Raw genomic sequence first — 18,967 nt, 5'->3', positions numbered from 1 at the left:
CTGATGTTATCATAATCTCAAAGATTGAGGTGCTGCTCAGTTAGTAACCCTGTCAAGTTTAAACAGTATATTGAGCAATGGCTATGAATGTTAAATAAAAGATTAATGTAGGCACTATGATGTTGAAGTGAAGCCCTGCTATCAAGCTTTGAATGTGCTGCATGTATGTATGCATACTGTGTATATAACAAAGAGCATCCATACTATATGGGTGGATCACACAGGCAAAAATTTGTATGATAATTGCATCACAAAATGTGTAAAAACCTTTTAGAGCATTTTTACTCATTCAAGTTTGCTGACTTGAAAGGAGGTGATGCAGTGCAGACAGCTAGTGGCCACTTATCTGAAAAGTGGCCTTGCACTTTATGGTGAAAGCATTATTAAAGTTTAGTGGGTGAGTTTGAAAAAAATCCCCTGTGTAGTTGCCACAAAGGGCTAAAACAACTATAGAAAGAAATGTTGTTGTTTGTAAAGAGCTATTATTTCTGCTGTAATATTTCAAACTGTGGTTTTTGGCAGTTCCTGCATCAGATTCATTTTTCAACACCAATACAGACTTGTCTTGCTTGGTAAAGACAAATCTATGAACTGGCCTTAATAAAATGAATTTCACTAACAGGGACTGCTTATGTTTACTTCTAGACAGATGTTGTCATCAGGAAAAACTCATTTAAAGATGCTCAACCTCATTGTGGTCCAAGCAGCACAGCGGTGTGGTGGTTAGCAATGTTGATGATGGTCAAAACCACTGGCCACCTAGGGTCTTTCTCTGTGGGGTGGTTGTATGGATTCACTCCAGGGACTCCTGGCTCGCTCCCACAATCCAAAAACATGCATTGGTTAGGTTAACTGGCACTTCTATTCAGTATTAGCCCTGCAATAGATTGGTGACCTGTCCAGGGTGCACTCTGCCTGCGCTGGATGAAGATGGATGGACAGAACGTGGGGGTCATAGAGGAAAGGTTGGGGAAACACTGTCAGAGGTCTCTTCCTGTTAATAGGGAGTTCTTCCTTCCCACAGTCACCAAGCGGGGCATTGAGGCTTTCTCTCTAATACTGCAGGGTAGGTACCTTTCAATACAAAGACAACCTTTGTAGTCAACTGGCGCTATATAACCAAAACTTGGTTGAACTCCAGGCTTTATCTTCTTTTGACAATGTCTCTGCAAACTCTTATACAATTCAACCTGTAGCTGCCATAACCTGTAGTGTGTACATAGTCCAGTTAATGATCTGCCATTTCTTTTGTGACAGCAAGCATGCACTACAACAAAAACAGCAAAAAACACCCCCAAAAACCTTCAAAGGAAGAAAGTCCAGCTCGTTCCTTTTGCTTCCATCCTATTGGGCTTTTTACAGCGAACATGTAATGTTATACTAATAGAAGTATGGATATGCAATAGATTTCAGCAAGGAGTTAATTTTGAGTGTGAATAATCATGACTGACGGTGACTCATAGTACTACTAATAAAACTGAAGTCAGTTTATCACAGTTTGGGCTATAATAATCCAGGTGCTGGACCGCATCATTTAAAGAGTAGCCCAAGACACATTTGTCATCAGCCCTCTCAGTTGGTTCCTAACTGTGGTTGACCTCATCCTACAGAACACTGGAGTGCTCTGAATGGTCTTCTAGGTGTTCTAGTTCCCACTGAGTCTGGCTTCTTTGCTGGGTCTAAAGAGACCCGATGGTATCTCATTATCTGTAATAATCCTTCTTTGAGTTCATTGTGAAAATAGGGAGAAAAAAAACACCTTTTCCTCCAAACACAAAGTCATTATCACTGTCTTTTCCCCTTATATTCCCTGGGCCTACACTTCCATTGACTTTTACATGTGTACTTTACACAGTTTCTCATTTAGCTGCATCTCACTAATTTTGGCTATATTTGTCACATTCAGCTCAGGGAGGCCACGTCAGTGGGATTATATGCCTACAATGGAACATAGTGATGGCCATGTTCTCTGCCTAAAGAAACTGGCACTGGTGGCTTTTCATGTCAAATGTTTTTATGTCCATGTTGCAGTAAGTGTTCTCCTCCAGAAATTAATTTGCTGCATCCTGTAAATGGGAAAGGCACCTTGTCAAATGTTAAAGACCAGTATATCAGCTGCACTGTGCGCAGCTGATATACTCCGGTGCAATATGTTTGTCCTTTTTTTCTGAGTGTCTAAATTACGATGGTTTAAATGCATCTACCATAAAGCACCCTCAAAAAACCCTCAAGGGAAAAAGGGGTCAATTACATGGTTGTTATTTTCAGCTAAGTACAGCAGCGTTCGGCAGTGTGCTGCATCATTTCGTTTCACTGTCAGCTGTAAATGTGGCTCTTTGGATTATACGATTGCTAGCAGAAAGAGGTGTGGAAGCCACGAACACTACCTTTAGCTTATGCTTTGACACTGAGACACATACTGATGAGCGAGTGAACATGACTTTACATTTTACCATTTAAAAAACTTTAATTGTGGCAATAAATCACAGTATGTTGCATTGTAAAGGGAGTGTTTTCAGGACACAGCCATAACTCTACAGTGGCAGCAATAACATGATGATTAGTAAATCTCAGTCCTTAATCTCAATTTACTGCAGACTGAAAAATATCAAAGTACTAGAGCCTTACTGTTTTTCTAAAGTCGTAATAGAGCGATTTAGAGGTTTTGGACACCATTTTTTTTTAATTTTAGAGCTGCTTTGCCCATCAATTTTCCAGTGCAAATGAAAGCTGCTGCTGGCTGAATTTTTCAGCTTGTTTATTGGATGGTTAAAAATAATGGTCTCTGATGTGTTTGGTGAGCGCCTGACTTTTGCATAGAACTATCACGCTGTTGCCTTTCTGTTTGTTCTTTTCAAAAGATGTGAAAGCGCAATATCCAGCAGGGAATCTGCTCATCTGGCTCTCTTTGATTGGACATTTGACCCATAAATAATAACAAATATAATGTCACCCTGTAGCGATTCCAAGTTTCCTCTTAATTCATTTCCTGCCTCTGTTCAGAGCCCAGTAGCTGTCAGTGCTTTGCCCTCAGTTGCTAACAAATGAGATCCTTCCATCTAATTTTGTGGATGTGGTTGCACATTGCAGCTACACGAGCTACTCACACAGATAATCGTACAGAGTGCATAAGATATGCAAAAAAAAGTTAAAATCTGCTTTTTGAATGACTCCACTGAAAGCCTCACTGTTTCTTTCTTAGGTGTATGTTTCTGGTCCACTAGCTATGAATATCTAAACGGTGGTTATTTTTTGACATTTTTCTATCAGCGCCATTAAAAAAACAGTGCTAACTGTTTAAAATGTAAATAAACGGAGGCTGTCATTTTGCAGCTATTCTTGTCAGTGCCAGCTGGTGCTGGCCAGGTGTACGGCTGTGACAGTCCTTGGACAGGAGGTCTCATCCTTCTGTCCCTGCTGCTCTGCTTAACAGCTATTTGTTTTCATGCCACGTTTGGGCTCTGCTGCTGGCATGTTTGCTGCTGAAAGTCTCAAACAATTTGCATAGAAATATGCATAATGTCTGAGCCTCGAGAATGAGCTCTGGCTTCTTTAAATGGCACCGTGGAATGTTTTCTTAAATAATGCACACGTTCAGTTTTCAGATTCATGCAGTTGCTTGTTATTTGTGTAATACTTCACACAAATGGGGGGATTAAAGTGTTTTTCACTGATGTGTGGTGGATGGCTTGCCCTGGCCTGCTTCACACAGGGATATTTACACAAGGCTGTGGGGATGTAATAGTGCACTATCCTCCAGTGCCATTGGAGGTGTCTTCTTCTGGTTCTGCTGTTTGGTAAAACTCATAAACTTTTCTGCACACATACACACAGATGATTGCAGCAACCTCAAATCTGATGTCTGCAGTAACTCAGAAACTTTCCTCCCAAGTCTGCAAACATCATTTCCACGTGCTCATCATGTGTCACGCTCTCCTCTCCTATGGTATCCCCTTTCAGCTTGCATTACCAGCCTGCACGTGGCCTTTCTGCCTGTCGACTCTCATCTCTCTCCTCATTTCCTCTGAGATTCCAGCAATCTGCAGACTGCCTCTGTCTGTGGTCTCCTACCCCGAGGTAAATCTCTGCTACCAGAGACAATTAAAGAAAGCTCAGCACAGTCAGCAGAAGAGCGGCCAAGAGGAGGCCCCGCTGAAGGAGAGGGAAGGACCAGGTGTCTATCTGGCTGCAGAGAAGAAGAATTTGTCCTTAACATTTACCTTTGTGAGCATTTATATTGTAGGAATGGAACGGTGATGGAAATGCTGGCGCCCCCCCCCTTTACATAACTAAATTTGTTATATAATTTGGCATTGTGTATGGTGACAAATGATGAATTTCTAAACAGCAAATATTTTCTTCTTCAGTATTTATTCTGCCCTGAAGAGGGCAGTACATTCCAATAAAAGGGTGTAACAACAGTGGATGTAAATCTAATCATACTGAGAGAACAGGCTGAGCACATCTGTGTGTGTGTGTGTGTGTGTGTGTGTGTGTGTGTGTGTGTGTGTGTGTGTGTGTGTGTGTGTGTGTGTGTGTGTGTGTGTGTGTGTGTGTGTGTGTGCTGGTGTTTTAGCTGTAGCATATTTTATTAAACGCTTCACTTTGCAAACCACAACATTTTAGTCGTGCTGATTAGTTATGACTGCAGAGCAAAAAAATTAGGGGGGGGTGGGGAGGGGGGGGGCAGTCTTTCCTCGACAGCACAGCTGTAGTGGGTGTTGGTAGAGGATTTGTAGAGAAAATGCAGAAGTGTTTTCAGCTGTGCAAAAAATGAGCTGCAGGGGAGATTTCATAAAGTCCCCCCCATAGCAGAGAAAGAAAAATAAAAACACCTCCCTCACTGCCAGGCATAATCCATCACCGCCTTCTGTACTCCACAATCTGTCTTAATGTTTTCTCTTATCATTTCCTCCCCATCTCTCTGATAAATTTTATAAGCCGCTTTCTTACTTCTTCCCTTTCTGCCCTTTTCTCTCTTTTTGCTCATCTCTGTTCAGCCATCATCTGTCCTCATCTAGCTTTCTGTCCTCCACCAAAATGATTTTTCTATCTGGGTCACGGTCTGTATCTTTGTGTGCATTTCTGCCTGTATCTTTCTGTGTCCTTATTGCCATCTGCCTGTCTCTATCTGCTGCACTTGAAGGCGGATGGCTATAGTCTAGCCAGTACGACACATACGAGCCAGTCACACACCCAGACATGTGTGGGAGCTGCAGTTGGGGGGGGTAGGTGCGAGACGGGAGAAGGCGACAGAGTCGAAAATGAGATTACTCATTACTTTGCCTGGTGATAAAATATGGCTTGTTATGACTGTCTTTTTTTAAACTTAATATCTGATATGCATTCCCTAATTCTGCCCTCTTTTGAACACAATACTCAAAAAGATCTCTGCTTAAACTCTTGGTGCATTACGTTACATAAGGAAACTTTCCCCAGCGGCCTGTAAGTACACCAGACCTCAGACAATACATTTTTTTCGGTGGCCTTTTCGAGCAATGTCGATTCATCCGGTGACATTTGAAGGACAGGGTGGCGGTGTCATGATGTGAGATGAGGTTGGCATCGCTTCCTCCCGTGTGCTCTCAGCAGTATGATTCACCTTTCTGCATCCCCTGCAGGCATCACCCAATACTCCCACAAAAAGGAGACAGGGCTGAAGCATTAGCAAACAGTCGCCTGTATGAGTGCTGTAAAAAAAAGAAAAAAAGAAAGAAATGAGTGAAAATAAAAAGTATTTGGCCGCATCTCTCTCTACCAGCTGTCTACTATGCTGTCAGATAAGAATAGCATGTCTGGTACAGAAATGTAGGCCAAAGTCTTCCATAACTGTAGTTACATTATCCACTTGTACTTGTTTGGTACAAATAGTGATGGTATCAGTTAAATATGCTGCATTTTTCCTGTTCTTTTAAGGGTGTTTTATTGAGCAGTGTTGCAGTTTCTTGATCTGCACGGCCTCATTATATAATTATTAGCCTCTGAGGTAAATAAGCTTGCATTCTTTATATACAGGAAAAGCTGTACAACTTTGAAAATAAAACTGCAGAAAATGCAGTTAAAGTTAAAAAATCATGCACTCCTTCAGATTTTCCAGAGCTATCCAATGGACTGGACTGGAGTATCTGCTGGCCTGATTCTGGCCCCCGGTGCTTATGTTCATCACCCCCAGGGCTCAGTGGGTTCAGTGTCTGCTTTTGTTTCATCACCTTGTTTTGAACTGAAAGCATTGTTATGAGTCGACTGGTATTATGCTTTTGGAGGACAGAGAGTGTCTGCCATAAAGATGGTTTCTTAAGTAGTAGTGATTTACACCCACAACCCTCTTGTTCCTTTGCTCATTAGTGTCTAATCAGGCAAATCACATGGATTTGGGCTGGTCTGAACATTTTAGAAATTGCTAATGTCTTGTGATTTTTCCCTAAAAATTGTGTCTATCATTCACACAGAATGGTAAAAAAAAAGGGAAAAAAATATCGTGCATCAGTTCTCTGGGTGAAAATGTCTCCTTGATGCCAGAAATCAGAGAAGGGTGGGCAAGACTGCTTCAGACTGACAGCATAGTAGACAGCTGGTAGAGAGAGAAGCGGCTAAGATCAATAGGAAGGCAACAATATGTTAAATAAGCGCTTGTGGTTCAGGTGACGGCAATGTAGTTGTGTGGAGGATTGTTATGACCCAAGTCATCATTGTGTGTACTCTGTCCACTCCTCCACACCTGGGGGTGGCGTTGTTCATTGTTTCTGTTGTGTTTTGATTATGTAAGCTCCAGGCGACAGCTGACCATTGGTTGGAGAGTGAATGGTACTCGCTATAAATTGGTACCTGTCAGCACTGGCTGGGCACTGCCTACTTCCTGTTTCCAACAAGGCTGGGCTGTGTGTATAATTGCATAGTGTTGTGTGACCAAGAGTTCTGTGTCTAGAACAGCTAGATCTTTTTATGTACACTGTAAATATTGTAAATATCCTTCTTTAAAATAATACACCTGGTAGATGCAGGGGTGGGAAGCCTTTTTCTTTTAATACATTTTCTCTTGTTTAGGTTACGTTAGTTGTGTTCCCTTTACCTAATGTTTTGTTGGTTTTTCTGGATGTGCCCACCCTGACATTTTCTACCGCTAAAGAAAAAAATAAACTATTGTGTTTGGGCCTGCAGACCTTGCTGTAGTACTGATCCTTCCTTGGAAAGAGGGAACATAACAGGGACATTTTCTTGACTCACTGTGGGCACCAGATGATAATTTTTCAAACTTCACAGCCTGCATGAGTATTGTTGCTGATCATGTCCATCCCTTTATAACCTCAGTACAGTACACACATCTTCTGATGGATGCTTCTGGCAGAATAACACACCTAGTCATAAACTGGATTCTTGAACATAATGAGTTCACTGTATTCAAATTGCCTCCACCATCACCAGATCTCAATCTAACAGAGCACCTTTGGAGAATTTTGGAACATTTGCATCATCGACAAATCTGCAGAAAATGTGTGATGGTATAATGTTGAAGAGTGTTTCTGGCATATTGTTGAATCTGTGCCTCAAAGAATTAAAATGGTGTACCTAATGAGGTTTGCAGTGAGCTTATGGAAGCTCATGAAGTAATAGTAATTGATAGTATGAAATAGGTAGTTTAACCACTGCTTTAGTCTACTCAGACATGTTATATATAATTTAAAGTTAACTTCATGTATTTGATTCCAAACAATAAAAAGCAGTACAGTATGTACTACTGCAGGGGGGGAGAAAAACAGCAGCCTGGACAAAGGAAGACGAGAGTGAACACTCAGTACAGCTACTACAGAACACGCGAACAACACCACAAAGAACACCAGGCTCCATGTAAGCTGTCCGCCTTCTCACCACCTAACAATAACAGTGTTACTGCTGCTTGGTTCTTTAATTAGCATTATTTTCTCCGAGACTGACAGGCACCTTTGAATGTGTCTCTGTGAGAGAGACACAGAGTGTGAATGTGCGAAAAACAGGACCAAACACACTGACTGTTCCCGTGGGCAGGAGTTATGAATGCTGGCTGTTCTGATTCACTCTCTCCTGCTCAGTCTGTGAATAGTATGGATGAGCTGCTATCTGTTGCATGACGCTCCTGGCTCGACATGTTCGAACCAAATTTGTCTGCTGCTTCCTGTGAGACGGAGGGAGAATCCTGAGGAAATTCCATCCTCCATTGGATGCAGGAAGCATCACGGAGGAGGAAGCACTGCCATGTATGTACGCTCCCTGTGACACCGACTCCATATCCATGACTGCAGTCTGCTCTGTGTGTGTCGTAATCTCATAGTATGTGTAGTACGATCCCAAAATAGAAACGCTAATTTGTTTTTTCTTCAATGGGAGTAAAAAAAAAAAAAAACTAAAAACAGATGACTTGCTGAATTTCATCAAAAGAGTGGCCTTTGTGTAGTAATCAGCACATGTCATCATGTGAATCATTCATCCAGGACCAGTAGGAGAGGGGCAGTCACTTCCTACCACAGACTTATGCTTAATGTAGTCATTACAACCAAAAATTGACTTCTAGGTGCTCAGTGGCACAGATACACAGAGAAAATGCCAGTATGTCAGCCATAATGTCATTTTTCAAAAGCAGCAGATTTGCCTACCTCTGATTCTGGATCATGCCAGCACCATTGTCTAGTATCCCTGTTATGCCACAATGTAACACATATTCATCACAGCCTACTATTATTACTATTCTCTTAGGAGAAAATATTAAAAAGTTAGCAAAAATTATAATCAGTGACACTAGGAATAAGTTCAAATATGAGAACATGACCCGTTTGTCTGTTTGCTGGCAGTTACTAAATCCTCGTCTTATGCTATGTTCCATTTACAGGCTTTTTAGAAAGCCACATCCTTCACTCAGACTAACTCAGATAACATGCTTTAAAGATACAAGACAAAAACTGAGGATTCGTGACTGTCAATCCAAACTGTCTCGAGTGTGTTGCATGAGCCCAGGGGGGGAGGGGGGGGGGGGGGGGTGTAAGTGTTGTTTTCACTGTGTGTGAAGACTGATTGGGGGATGTGGAGGGGGGCTCTGTTGTGGAGATGGCACACTTTGTGTTTTTATAGTTTTTGGGGGTTTTTGGTTTTAGTTTTTTTGGCTGTGAATGCAAACTGGTGAGGGTCCAGGCTGGCTTGAGATGGAGTCTTTGATGTACTTGAGAACCAGCCTGTCGACACATTTCACCAGAATGGAGTGTGCGCCGCGGGCCAGCAGCCCTTTAGACTCTGCAGGCTTTCAGAGATGATTGGTGGCTTATTTGAAGCAAGTGGGAACACATTTAAGTGACAGCGATGTGTTGAAAATTTATGTAACACCAACAACCAGCCAGGTTCAGGTAATATCTTAAATTTTCACAAGATATTTGAACACTTACCGGCCACAAGGGTTTTTTCTTTTTTAACACGTTCAGTTACATAACACTAAGCTGTCTTTTTCTTCTACAGCTGTTTGCTGCTAGCTGCCAAGTGCTTTACTTGCATAGGTTTGCATTTATTGACTACAGAATTATACACAACTGCACCTACTGTACGATCTCATCCGTTCAGTAAAGGCTACTAAAAACATCACAAGAGGGGGAAATGGCATTGAAAGGAGGACAAATTGAAATCAATGGGAAAATCCAGCAACAGCAAAGATGGTGGTTAAAGTAAATTCCAAGGGGGAGAAAAGGCTTTCAAAACCTTATTTTAATGTGAGTTATCTTAGATAATCACAATCACTGCTTAGATAACTGCCTCAAAAAATGATAATTATGCATTCCTTCCTCTGCTGTTATACTACATAAGCTTTATATCTAAGTCAGGTTTTAGACACTTGGAATTTATACTACCTTTTTCCTGCCACCCGACTGTATTATAACAGGGTTTTTTATTAACTGTCTGATGAAAGATTTGAATTACATAACATAACAGACGTCTGATTAAAACTACCGTGTGAAGCAGCAGTCTAGTTAGTACCCCTGTCATGTTAAACAATGGTTTTGTCACTCCTTCTTATTTTCTTATTCATCTCACAAGCCCTCACATTTCTCTTGAAAGGATAAAAGACTAAAATACCAAACTCTGTGTGAACCATCATCTCCAACCAACTACAGTTGTTCAGATGATGCATCACTGATCCCTACATATACACACACTATACCCATCCATGTATCCCTCCTCTTCCTCTTATCTAACCCTATCCCAGCTGCCATAGGGTGGAAGGCAGGGTACACCATGGACATGTAATCAATCTCTTGCAGGGCTAACACAGACAGACAACAAGCATTCGCACTCACATTCACTGCTATGGCCAATGTAGAAGGACCAGTTAACCTACCCCCTCAAGCTGCATGTCTTTGGACAGTGAGAGGAAGCCTGATGGTCTCCAAAATCCAAAGAGTAAAAGTGGAATTTATGACAGACATCGTGTGTCTGAAAACCGTTCATAACAAGGTGCTCCTTGAGAAATTATATATAAATATGATGTATACATATAATTATTTTGAATCGATCTGACTCAAACTGGCTGTGAAGGACACGCCCTTTTACCTGAGGGCATCTTGCCTAATATGGGTATTATGGCATTATTAATATGTACTTCAGAAATGGCTATTCCTACATGATTCTGCATACCCACCAACATAAAGAAGATATAGTCATTTTTGTTCCTCCCATCCACTGAAAAAATGTTTTTAATCTGTAAAAAGAAAGACCAGGCGTGAGCTTAAATGCAAAAATGGCACTCGAGGACAGGGGCTCCATCACCCAGCAGGGTATGTTCTGTCTGGAGTTTGTCTGGGCAGACAGCACTTATGAGTTCTTTTTCATAACTGTGCCTGTTCTGTCTGTGGAAGGAGAGAAAAAAAGAGGACTCGGTGTACCGAGTCGTGACTGCTCAAATCTGCCTTAAAGAACTCCGGAAACAAGTCTCGAGATGGAAAAGGGAGGCTGCAACATCCGCGTGATCATCGCCCGAGCGCCAATGGCTCTTCACCGAGAGCGCTGAGGACACCGGCATCCCCTGCCGCGCGTGAGGAAATGGGCGGGTCCGGGGAAAGCTCAGTCACACCGCGTGGGCGGACGGAGCGGCTAGTGGGAAAGGAGGGGGGAGCCGCCGCTCTGGTATTTAACGGAGAGCCGAGGAGAGCTCAGACAGCACGGAAAGCGAGACCGGAGCAAGCGAGCGGAGCGATTTCAGCACCAGCCCCGAGGACAGCGACACACGTAGCACCACAGCAAAGTTTCCCATCATGGTTCTCATCTGGACCCAGTTCGGTGTGAAGCACAAAAATGGCAATGTCAAGTGCAAAGTGCGAGTCATGCACAGGGGGGACAGCTCCGGCTCGTCGTCCTCAGCGGTAAGTTTCGCATTTTTCGCGAGGAAGTTTCTGGGGCTGTTTGTCTTTAGCATGTATGAAGTGTGTAAAGCTGCACGGTGCTAACAGTTCGTATGAATGACACCGTATAATTAAACAGTGTGTATGGAACTGGCACATTATTGTTGTACCGGATTCATTCACATATAAAAATGTAAGAATTGCCGGCTCGCTTTCAGCCAATCGCTGCAGAGTATCTCAGTCGCTGAGGTGGGGTGGGGAAGAGTCTTTTGCCTCTTATATGACTTTCCCCCATCACGTTGTGCTGTGCATGAGCCTATGAAATTCATGGATATGTGACCGCACATGCAGCAGCACGGAGATAAGGGTGTTTTCCCATTGAGACTCTGTTAGAGGTGGGGGGATTTTCTGCATATTAATAGATATTCTGCAGCAGTTTTTTGGAAGATATCTTGGGCATTAGCTACTCTGTTTAACATTCTAGGTGATATAGGTTTGAATTTGCATGCTTATTCGCCACTGCTTGGCAACACTTGGGATACAAGGTTGGCACAAGCTGATGTTTAAAAGGTGAAGAAATGTTCTTAATGTGGCATTTTTGTGTGTTTTCGCAGGAAAGCACCAGGTCAGAGCAGGACGTGCCCTGTCTGCCCATCAAACCCGCAGGCAAAGACTTCTACAAAGTCCTGGGCGTCTCCCCCGAATCCAATGAAGATGAGATCAAAAAAGCCTACAGGAAAATGGCCCTCAAGTTCCACCCAGACAAGAACAGCGATGCTGATGCGGAGGACAGGTTCAAAGAGATCGCAGAGGCCTATGAGATCCTGACTGACCCCAAAAAGAGAAGCATATACGACCAGTTTGGAGAGGAAGGTGAGGAAGGGCGGGGATCTGAAACTGTGATTGCTAGCATTTTAAATAGCTTCACTAGTAACTGCCATCTGAGTGATTAGTGTAGCGTGGGTGATTAGATTAATTATTCATGTCATCATCAAATGCTAAATATTGATGTGTGATGACTCCCACTCCTATTAAACAAGCTCAACATGTGAAATGTGACAGCTGTGAGGCTGATTAGCTATTCAGGGAGAAACAGAAGAGTTTTCTTGGTCTCTACATCATTTTAGAGAAGGTGGCATGAAGAGAACTTAGGAAACATCAAATTAGGAGACGTTCTGCAGCAGTTTGACTTGAACCTGTTTTCTTTCCCCTTTTCAGGCCTTAAAAACGGAGGCAACATTTTCCGCAGCAATTTCCACGGCGACCCCCACTCCACCTTCTCCTCCTTCTTCAATGGCTCTGACCACTTCGACATCTTCTTCGGCAACGAAGAGGGCGACGACGACCTCTTCAACCCCTTCAGACGGTTCACCTTCAGCCACGTGAGCGGGTTTGCAGGCCCCGAGGGTGGCCTGCGGAAAGGCCCGAGGCGCTTGCAGGGCGAAGTGGTGGTGCACGACCTGCTGGTGACCCTGGAGGAGGTGATGCAGGGCTGCACCAAGCATGTGAAGATTACCCGCAGCCGCCTCAACCCCGACGGCCGCACCTTGCGAACAGAAGAGAAGGTGCTGAATGTGGTGGTAAAGAAAGGCTGGAAATCGGGAACCAAGATCACCTTCCCCAGGGAGGGGGACGAGACCCCCAACAGCGCCCCCGCAGACATCACCTTCATTCTCAGGGACCAGGAGCATCCTCAGTACAAGAGAGAGGGCTCCAACCTCGTCTACACGGCCAAGATCACCCTTAAAGAGGTGAGTTTGGTGCATCGCCATCAGATACATTATGAAACATATGAGTGGCCTATACTCAGATACAACCACTTACACCTACTCAGATAAAGGCTAAGATCTATGCACCACTTCTTGTCCTTTATATAACCATTGAGTAATGTTCTTTCTTAAATGCCAGAGAAAATCAATTCCTGAAAAAAACAGCAGTAATACATAAGATTGAAGGTCCAATCTCTGCCAAATGCAGGGAGGGAGGACAATATCTTTGATTGCAGTCTGAGGACAGAACAGAGTGTTCTGTTATGGGCATCTGAACCCCTCAGCTTACAGCGGGCTGACACAAACACAGAAACAGCAGTAAGGCTGCCAACGCCTCCGTTTACCTCATCAGCCCCTGCAGAGTGAGCGAGCAAGCAGGAGCTAAATTTAGCTCCCAATACTGACTGCCCCCACGAATTGCACTTCACCCTCCCTCGCAACTACTATGCTGGCTGCAGACTTCTCTGCTTGTATAAGGCAGGCGCCTTTTTTTTTTTTTTGGCTCACTCTGTCTCTGGCTCTCGCTTCCACCAGCCCACACACAGATTAGCAGGGTAGCAGTCACAGAGAATGACATTTCAAAGAGCTCCTCCATCTTCCTATGGCTCACTTCAGTCACTAAAACACTTAACGCCCACACTGAGCCAGTAAACGGAGCAGTGATTATAACATCTGTAACACCGGTCTGTTGCATAACGCAGAAAATAACACAGAGAATTGTTTCAGAAAGACAGACACCCCACATTTATCTCTTATGCAACTTGACACTTTTAGAGAAACTGGATTCCACTCATAATTAGGCCACTCGAAAAAGAATTGTGAAACAGGTTAACAGCTTCATGGGCCTGCAAGGCTAACTCTCTCCTTCTTCTCTTGTCTTCAGGCTCTCTGCGGCTGCACAGTAAACGTTCCAACGCTTGACAGCCGGATGATGCCTCTACCTTGCAGCGATGTCATCAAACCCGGTGCCGTCCGCCGGCTGAGGGGCGAAGGCCTTCCCCTGCCCAAAAGCCCATCCCAGCGAGGCGACTTGGTGGTTGAGTTCCAGGTGGCCTTCCCAGACAGAATCCCACCACAGTCCCGAGAGATCATCAAGCACAGCCTGGCGCAGTGCTAGCCGGGTAACTGTTACCAGTTCACAAACACAGCCTTGCCCGAGGTGCTATCACAACCAAATCACAACCTCTTATTGTGTTTGGAAATGGCAAGCGGCGCATAAGCAAGTTGTAGATCACGTGCAACTTTTTGCGAGGAGATGACTTTCTGCGGGCGCTCGGCACGATGCACACCAACTTAGCAGTGCTGTGCGAGCAGTGAGTTGACAGCTGATTAATGGGGGTCTTTGGTATCTGAGGGCATCCATTGACTCGATAGCCTTTCTCTTGAATGAGTTATCTGTACTGTTATACTTGCAAACCTTTCGCAGGATATCAGTGTGCTATTCAAGTCTGTATAGACTTCCTTAAACCTCAATGGTAGAAACATGTAAGGGAAATAACACAACTTTAGTATTATTATTATTATTACTTCTACTACTGTCATCATTATAGTTATATGGTGTTCATATGACTGATCTTTTGCATTGATTTATTACAATAGCAAACATACTTGTCTACAAAGATCTACTTTGTGTACAAAATGCTGAAACACTGTCTCTAAAAGAGATTCATCTGTCAAATGTTCTATTGAATGATTTGAAATGTCTGTATATAATCTGCGATGAGCCACCTGCTGATGTATTATTATTATTGTTATTATTATTATTACTTGATATAGAGATGTTTGAAAGCATGAAAAATAAAGAAAAAGAACAATTTGACTTCTGTTTCCGCCTCACTATTGGATAAAAGCTTATTATTTTTAAATCTTAAACTTATATAAGTGAACTCTCAGACATTTGCAGTCCAGTAAATCACACTTCAGACCAAATTTGAAGTTGCTCAGCGATATAGGAGTCATCTGCTGCCATCTAGCGGCCAGTCCTAGCATCATCCTGCACACAATAAGGCACACCTGTTCGTCTGTAATTTATGTGGCGGCCAACTGAGCGCTGCACAGTCCTGTCAAATAAAGCCAGTGCTCTGATAGCAGTGAGAGCGCATGCCTACAGTGATGGAGACAAGAATGATTAAGGACAACACTCATATTTGGAAGCTGCATACATTTGAGATGCAGGATGGCATCAGATAGAAAATACTGGCAAACAAAAAAAAGACAGTCCACATTGATTTAAGAGATCGAGCCACCTGTGTAAAGAGAGACGACCTGTAATCTGAGCTGACATCTGAAGTTTTCCCAAGTTCAGCCTCCATGTGTTTAGGAATGAAATGTCGCAAGTAAGTGAAACCACAGCATCCAGTCTGACTGAAGGGAACCCTGTGACGAGTTTGACCTTAGTCGTTCTCCTGCTCGTTCCCTGCGTCGTCGTTCTGCTTCTGCTGAACTGCCTCTTGCTGGGTTACAAGTTACTGATCCTGTCAAAGAAGAAAATCAGTCTGCGGGAAGAACGCACGGAGGAGATGCTTTTGCGGTCTCCTCAGAGAGTCAGACTGTCCGATGTGGCGTTTCCTTTGCGCCAAGACGGGCGGAGAGCGTATTTGTCGCTATCAGAGCCCGTGCTCCCTCATCCCGTTACTTCTTCCAGAGCTTCTTCCAGGGAAAGGATCGGTCTGGATCACAGGATCCGGCTTCTGAGGCCAGATGGCGCTACCGGTTCAGGGTCTCAGAGAGCGCCGAGCACCATCCGGGCAACCTCTCCAGAAGCTTGTTTCACCCCGAGACTTAACCTGGCCTCCAGCTCACGGACCTACAGCCTCAGCAAAACAGGCTGGCGCAGGAGTGCACAAGTTTTACCGCACGATTCAGGGACTGAAACCAGAGTGAACCTTGTTCCTCCAAACACTCCTATGGTGAGTAATTGGGGGGGGTTCCCAAAAATTTTTTGACAAAGTATTAAACGTTGAGTCGCAAATACTTCAAACTGCGCAACTGGCTTAATTTACCCAATTTAGGGCCCCGTTAACCCCTTTGTTACCGCTCATTGTGTGCACAGGTTTCCTGTGTGTGGTAGCTGAATTAAGTACAAATGCAAAGAGAAGTTCAAGGCCTCACTAGAAGCAGCAAAACCCTCCCATTAGTAACTGCTTTTGTGTTGCATGCTCTGATGTTACCAAATAAACTATCTGTAAAATAAAAATATACCAAAGAAAGTTGTCACACAAGGAATCTCTGAAGGTTGTCTGGAGTCCAAAGCCCTGGGCAGCACTGGTTTGGTGGTAATCCATCTGCTATATAGTTTGCCTGCACGTTTAAGATCTTTTGGGGTTATTTTAGATGTTGCAAAATATATTTGCAAGTATTTCAGCACAGAAGAAATAAGTCTAATTTTATCTTGAATGAAGTATGATGTGATGCAGTTTATCACTGGAAGATGTTAATCCTTGAAAGAGGTAGGTGTGTGTGTGTGTGTGTGTGTGTGTGTGTGTGTGTGTGTGTGTGTGTGTGTGTGTGTGTGTGTGTGTGTGTGTGTGTGTGGCTGCAGCAGATCGTGTTCTTATGAGCAGCTTTTTGTATCCCTTTGTTCTCTGCAGGAGACCGACTTTGTGGGTCTGATTCGGAGGAGCAGTACTTATGAGATGCTGCCAGGTGTGGACCCAGGTGTTGCAGGGTGCAGGGTTGACAAGATAGACATGGAGTGCGAGTACACCAGCCTGCATTCAGAGGCGTCCTGTCTGAACGCGTCTGCAGCGGGTCCTGGACTGGATAGTGATTTTGGAGCAAGTGCAGGTACTTCCCCTCACAGTGATCACCACTACAACAACTTCACTGTGTACAAATGTCTTCAATAACTGATGTTGATCCATACATGAAATGGGGCTTGCATTTATTTTGAAAACACATTTTATTCCTGACTGAAAGTACTCTTAAATTAAATCCACCAGTTTCTAGACAAATAAGAAAATGTTGGCATATTAAATTTTGATTGTAGCCCAGAAATGATCAGGAAACTGACCCATGATTTTTATGTGTACACTCACTGGCAAATTTGTCAGGTACATCTGTTCAGCTGCTCAGGAATACAAAGACTAGCCAATTACATAGCAGCAACTCTTGGCAGACATGGCCAAGACGGCCTGCTGAAGCTCAAACTGAGCATTTGATTGGGGAAGAAAGGTGATTTAATTGGCTTTGAACATTGTGTGGTTGTTGGTGCCAGGATGTTTTAGAAGTTGTTGATCTTCTGTTATTTTTCTATTTTTTATTTTTTCCCCACACAAAGATCTTGAGCGTTTACAGAGGATGATCTGAAAAAGAGAAAGCATCCAGTCAGGGGCAGCTCTCTGAGTGAAACTGGCTTATTAATGCTGGAGGTCAGAGGAGAATGGGTAGAGTGCAGTAAGTCAAATAACCGCTTGATACAAATAAGAAATGCAGAAGAGCATCTCTAATGCATAACATATCAAACCTTTAAGCAGATGGCCTACAGCAGCAGGAGACCACACTGGGTGCCACTCTTTAGGAGTGGCAACTAAGGAAAACTGAGGCCACAGTTCTCAGAGATTCTCCAAAATCAGACAAAGGAAGAGCGGAAAAATGTTGCCTGGTCGATTTCTGCTGTGACATTCAGATGGTAGCGTAAGAATGTGGTGCATAAACCATGATTTGTATTAGCATTGCAGGCTGGTGGTACAATGGTGTGAGGGATACTGGCAAACTTTTAAATGCCACAGACTGTCTGAGTGTTGTTGCTGACCGTGTCCATCCCTTTATGAACAAAGTGTGCCCATCTTCTACTGACTATTTCCAGCAGGATAACGTACCATATCACAAAGCTCAAATCATCTGAAACTGGTTTTGTGAGCATGGCGATGAGTTCACTGTAATCACCTGAAATCTACATGCACTAAATCCAAATCAATAGCACCTTAGGCATGAAATCTGCAGCAACCGTATGACACTGTTATGCCAATAATGATCAAAATCTCTGAGGAATCTTTCCAGCACTCTGTTGAATCTATGCCGTGAAGAATTAAGGCAGTCCTATCCAGAACTAGTTAGATATACCTAATGAAGTGTCTAAGTGTGAATAATTGCTTTAATAATTGCAGAAATATGTAAACTAGTGATCACGGTCAGTAATATCTACACTAAATTCTTGGAAAGATTAGAAAGTTTTCTTCTTGTTGATCTTTTACTATGAAGAATGTCTGCATAGAATTTGACCGCAGACGAAGAAAAGATATCGGAGTGTAATTCATGCACATAAAAATCCAAAGTTTGTGTGATATGAATCCTCCAGTTTGCAATCACTGAAAACAGACTGTACAGCAAAGTACAACCTTTGATCCAATAAACATCTAAAGTGGAAATGCAATTCCTTTCAGGGGTCTCCCTGCGGATTCTGTCTGCAGACAGTGACGGCCTGTCCAATGGAGTGCTGGCTTCAACTCTGGAGTGGGATTATTATGACCCCTGCTATGTCAAACAGAATAATATACCCAAACATAAACATCAAAGACCTGCAATCCACATGAAACAGTACTGGGTGTAAATTTGTACTTTTAATGTTTATTAATGTGTATCATGTATTTATTCCATTAAGTGTATATTTTTTTAAGAATTTCTTTGTCTCATTATTTAACACTATTACTTTATACAAACTGACATAGTTTTTGATGTTGTAAAACTCACCCTTCCACAGAACCTGTTCAGACTGTATGTTCTTCTTCACTTTGACTTCAGTTACTATCAAATGTTATCAGTGCACTGATAACACGCTTCACTGATGTTAGTTAATTCATCTCACAGTTTCATATGTACTGGCCCAGTGGGCTGGTTCTAAGTATC

At 43.1% G+C, this 18,967-nt stretch overlaps 3 protein-coding genes across 3 annotated transcripts; all 3 read left to right on the top strand.

The window, feature by feature from the left end:
- Positions 1-930: 930 nt before the first annotated feature.
- On the top strand, positions 931-4,257 carry LOC134631694 (urea transporter 2-like). Its single transcript, XM_063480251.1, has 6 exons — positions 931-1,066; positions 1,907-1,920; positions 3,334-3,471; positions 3,678-3,797; positions 3,835-3,867; positions 3,961-4,257. The coding sequence occupies exons 1-6, from the start codon at positions 931-933 to the stop codon at positions 4,255-4,257; spliced, it is 738 nt and encodes a 245-aa protein (XP_063336321.1).
- Positions 4,258-11,152: 6,895 nt separating this feature from the next.
- On the top strand, positions 11,153-14,924 carry zgc:122979 (uncharacterized protein LOC641576 homolog). Its single transcript, XM_063478281.1, has 4 exons — positions 11,153-11,372; positions 11,966-12,224; positions 12,570-13,102; positions 14,004-14,924. The coding sequence occupies exons 1-4, from the start codon at positions 11,265-11,267 to the stop codon at positions 14,235-14,237; spliced, it is 1,134 nt and encodes a 377-aa protein (XP_063334351.1). The 5' UTR covers positions 11,153-11,264; the 3' UTR covers positions 14,238-14,924.
- A 523-nt stretch (positions 14,925-15,447) lies between these two features.
- hwa (huluwa) lies at positions 15,448-18,671 on the top strand. The gene is made up of 3 exons (XM_063481027.1): positions 15,448-16,029; positions 16,711-16,906; positions 18,505-18,671. The coding sequence occupies exons 1-3, from the start codon at positions 15,448-15,450 to the stop codon at positions 18,669-18,671; spliced, it is 945 nt and encodes a 314-aa protein (XP_063337097.1).
- The last annotated feature ends 296 nt before the right edge of the window (positions 18,672-18,967 follow it).

Source organism: Pelmatolapia mariae, linkage group LG7 (assembly GCF_036321145.2).
Source record: "Pelmatolapia mariae isolate MD_Pm_ZW linkage group LG7, Pm_UMD_F_2, whole genome shotgun sequence".
Classification (NCBI taxonomy): Eukaryota; Metazoa; Chordata; class Actinopteri; order Cichliformes; family Cichlidae; genus Pelmatolapia; species Pelmatolapia mariae.
The sequence above is the reverse complement of the archived record's forward strand: the minus strand, read 5'-3'. Positions and strand labels throughout refer to the sequence as shown.